At 56.5% G+C, this 4,292-nt stretch overlaps 1 protein-coding gene across 2 annotated transcripts in view; it reads left to right on the top strand.

Moving 5' to 3' along the window:
- RBM19 (RNA binding motif protein 19) overlaps nt 1-4,292 on the top strand; it is a 106,359-nt gene that overhangs the window by 18,288 nt on the left and 83,779 nt on the right. The window contains exons 14-15 of one of the 2 annotated variants that reach the window (XM_023528245.1): nt 1,757-1,867; nt 3,819-3,941. In XM_023528245.1, the coding sequence (XP_023384013.1) occupies nt 1,757-1,867; nt 3,819-3,941 (234 nt within the window). Of the gene's footprint in view, nt 1-1,756; nt 1,868-3,818; nt 4,020-4,292 lie in introns of both variants that reach the window. The other variant, XM_023528244.1, reaches the window with a different exon arrangement.

Raw genomic sequence — 4,292 nt, 5'->3', positions numbered from 1 at the left:
ATTTCTTAAAGCTTTTGCATCTGAAAAAATATCACCCTTGCTCAGCCACAGTCTGACCTCCCTGTTCTGCCTCTCAGCCCTCACAACTGGAACACACTGTTCATGGGCCCGAACGCAGTGGCCGATGCCATCGCAGAGAAGTACAGCGCCACCAAGAGCCAAGTGTTCGACCACGTGAGTAAGCGTCCCATGTGATGTACCCCTTGCTCTGTCCCAAACACAAGGGGCAAAAGAGCAAAGGGGACATCGTGCTGGGGTCTGTGAGCGCGGGGCCCCTCAGGCCGTAGCCGTGGTGTCCTGAGTCTGCCTGGGGAACACCCCACCCCCACATCAGCTCTGGCTTCTGTGGGGGTCGTGTGGAGCCCCCCAGAAACTGTAATTGATAATGATGAGCATCTGGCTGCACAGTCTTCACGGCTTGTGGAAGTGGGTGCTCTTACTAACCCCGCTTTCCAGATGAAGACACTGGGGCCCAGGGACACAGAGCAACTGCACGGTCACACAGCCGGGAGAAGGCAGAGTGGGGTGACTCCAGGCCTGCCTTGCTCCAAACTCAGGCACACACCTCGCTAGGGCTGTCCCTGCCACCTCCTCGGCCCGGCTAGCCCAGGTCGTTTAGATGAGGAAGGGGCGTCATTGGTCTCTGTCCCGAGTCTAACTTTCCTCCTGATTTTTCCCTATCTGTCCATCCAGTCTCTCCCTCGAGATCACGTACCTTCCTATAAATGCACGTGTCTCCAGTTAGACCAAGGCCAAGTCTGCCTTTAGCGAAGCCTGGGAGTGTGTTTCTGAGCTGGTCAGCAAAGTACACCCATGGGTTCGGCCCATAAGCCGACCACCCCGTTGTCGTCTACTCCTTCTGCCCTGACAGTCAAAGTCAGCACGCTCCATTAGACCTAGAACGCAGGCCCCACGTCACGTGTAATTGGAAATGTCCTAGTGGCCACGTTTTTAAAAAAGTGAAAAAAAACCAGGCAGTTAGTGTTCATAATCTATTTTATTCAGTATATAGCCAAAATATCATTCTAACATATACACAGTATAAAAAATTGACAGGATACTTGGCATTATTTTTCTCATTAAGTATTCACAGCCCAGTGCGTATTTTACACTCACGGCGCTTCTTGATCCAGACGTGCCACATTTCAAGCGCCCAGTGGCTGTGGGCGGCTCGTGGCCACCGTGTCAGGCAGCACCGCGCTAGCACTCAGCCTGTGGCCAGGGGCTGCAGCCGGTTCAGATCCCACAAGCGCTCTGCCACGGGGACGCAGCAGGGCCCTGAGCAGAAAGAGTCCAGGTCTCCTAGAGCTTTCTAGCGGAGCAGGACACTAGCAGATGAACAAAGGGGCAGCACGTTGGCGTGATGGCTGCAGGAACAGTTAAGCCGAGTAGGGGACGTGGGGGTGAGAGCGAGGGTGGGCTGGTCAGCGAAGTGACATCTCAGCAGAACGGAATGGAACCCGGGAGCATGGGGTCAGGGCCAGCAGCAGAGGTCAGCGTGCATAGGTGCCCGCAGGTGGGGACGAGGCTGGCATGCGACTGGACTGGAGGGAGAGGGGGGGCGGGGCTGCAGAGGTGGGCACGGGGTCCCTGATCCACTGTGAGACTCAGGCCAGAGCCGCCAGGTGAGTGGGGTAGGCGAGGGGCATTGGCACGTCACCTCCATCCAAGCCGCCTTCGCAGGTGCTGGGAGACGGGTGGGCTGACTTGTTATCTGCCCCATAACTGACAGCCTCTCCCTTTCCCTCTCCCACAGGAGACCAAGGGCAGCGTGGCTGTGCGTGTGGCCCTGGGGGAGACTCAGCTCGTCCAAGAAGTGCGGCGCTTCCTCATCGACAATGGGGTCAGCCTGGACTCCTTCAGCCAGGTGAGCGCGCACTGCCCGCTTGCGAGCCGCTCGGCCCCTGGGGCGCGAGGGCTGAGATTTCAGGTCGGGGACGTGCTGGTGGTTTTGAGGACTCAGCCTTCCAAGGATGGTGACTATTAACTTTTACATTCTCTCTGAAGAAAGTAAGAATGTCATTAGGGCTCAGACAGGCCCACGTGACCTGGATGGTGTCTCTCGGGGGCCATATTCAAGAAGGCCACCTTGTAACCCATGGTTCCTCCACACAGGCCGGGGGACCCCAAACAGCCCATCTCCCACCCACACCTTACTGAAAGCACCTGTTGTCTTTTGGGGAGCTTCAGACCTTTCTTGAACCAGATGGGAGAGAGGCGAGTACCCCCACGTGCTCATTCCCCACCAGGTGGGGGTTCTCAAGCTCATAGCTGATTAGCTCTAGAGGGTCCGATGAGACCACCTAACATCCTTCCGTTTGTTTTACGGACTGGGAAACAGGCCCAGTGAGTGGGGAGGTGACTTCAAGGTCAGAGTGTGTGACAGGAGCCTAGACTTGGTCTCAGCTTCTGACTCTCAAACAGCTTTCCTCAGCTTTACCAGGCCTCAGATTTTACCTTAAAAGGGTGATCGAGGTGGGAGGATGGATAGATAGATGGAAGTTTTGAGAAGAAAATAGAAGGAAAGCGGGGTTGATGGGTAGAAGGTAGACAGGTGGATAGATAAATTAAATAAATGAAGTTAACATTTATTAGCACTTACCAAAGTATTTCTCCAAGTTAATGCGGTTTATTAATTCATTTCACCCTCATAACAACCCCGGGAAAACAGCACTATTGTGCCCTCGTACAGAAGGGACCGCGGTCACAGAGATGAAGTCACTCGTTCTGGGTCGCACACCTAGTCACGGGGGAGCTGGATTTGGGTGCAGGCCCCAGAGTCTTCACCCCTAACCATTTCACTCTGCGGCCTGAGTTGCTCCTAAAAAGCCCGCCGGCCCCCAGCCCTTCCCACCCACGGACAGTTCGTCTCACTTGGTCCTCGCAGAGGCTCCGTGAGGCCTAGCAGGTCGCCGCACTGTTTGCCCATTTTGCAGACGAGAAGACTGAGGCCCACAGGGACAGCGATTGACCCAGTTTCAGGTTAGGTTAGTGGCAGAGCAGAGACTTGTGCCCAGATACTCCCTATACCTGGAATTTTTCATCGTATGTGTTTTTGACTCTCTTATACCCCTCCAAAATCATTTTTTAAGAAAATAATTGCTCACGTCTACAAAGTGCTTACGCTGTAACGCAATTAAGTCCTCTTCTCATGCGGTCCTGTGAAACAGGTGCTGTGTCCTTACGTTAGGCGTGGGGCCAAGGCACGGTTCAGTCCATTTCTCAAGGCCATCTATCTTAGTTTGGGTTCTTCCAAAAGCAGGCTCTGAGACAAAGATTCAAGGGCAGGCAGCTTCCTGGGTGGGGCGGAAGGCACTGGTGAGAAAGGCCGAGGGGACCGGTGCAGGGTGTGTTTACTGCAGCACCTCATGCAGTCGCGGGCTGAGCTTTACCTGCAGAGCTCCTGCCTCAGAGTCGTCCCACCCAGAGGCCAGGGATGCACCAACTCCTGGGAGCCGTGGGGTCCTCCCAGGGCTGTAAACTCTTCGGCACTGGGATGCAGATGCCGGCCTGGGCTGGAGTGCTCTGGATGGTCATTGAGAGCTGTGGGGGGCACTGGCGGGTTCTGCCCCAGCTCCGAGGAGGAGGGGCCAGGATTTGACCCAGGGGGTCCACTCCGGGCCTCTCATCCTCACCCACTCCACAGAGCCACCTCATCCAAGGAGCCACGTGCCTGAGATGGTGGCGTCTTCCTAAGTGCCTGGTGACGGAGGTCCCAGAGGGCTGCCCAGTCTGCAGTCAACTCCAGATCAGTCTGGGGTCAGGGGCTGGGGACCCTCCGTCCTGTTGTCCCATGTGCATTCATCTCCTCCCTACAGGCTGCCGCAGAGCGAAGCAAGACCGTGATGTTGGTGAAGAACTTGCCGGCGGGCACCCTGGCAGCGGAGCTGCAGGAGATCTTTGGCCAGTTCGGCAGCTTGGGCCGAGTGCTGCTGCCCGAGGGCGGCGTCACCGCCATCGTGGAGTTCCTGGAGCCCCTGGAGGCCCGCAAGGCCTTCAGACACCTGGCCTACTCCAAGGTAGAGCTGCCGCAGACCTGCGCCCAGAGGGATGAAGGGAGCCGCTGTAGTGACAGTCTTACCAGACACCTGGCCCGTGAGAGCCTGGTCTCCAACCACCTTCTCCGTCACGAGTGTGAATTTATCTCCCTGCCCTGCCCCCACCCAGACTGTCTGGACGGGAGAACGGGGGAGGGAGGCTCTGAACCATCATCCGGGAAGCAGGCCTTGGCATCCTGCCTGACTCTGGGTTTCCTTGGCTTCCTAGTTCCACATGAACTTGAACTACCATTC

This window comes from Pteropus vampyrus, unplaced genomic scaffold (assembly GCF_000151845.1).
Source record: "Pteropus vampyrus isolate Shadow unplaced genomic scaffold, Pvam_2.0 Scaffold23, whole genome shotgun sequence".
NCBI lineage: Eukaryota > Metazoa > Chordata > Mammalia > Chiroptera > Pteropodidae > Pteropus > Pteropus vampyrus.
The sequence above is the reverse complement of the archived record's forward strand: the minus strand, read 5'-3'. Positions and strand labels throughout refer to the sequence as shown.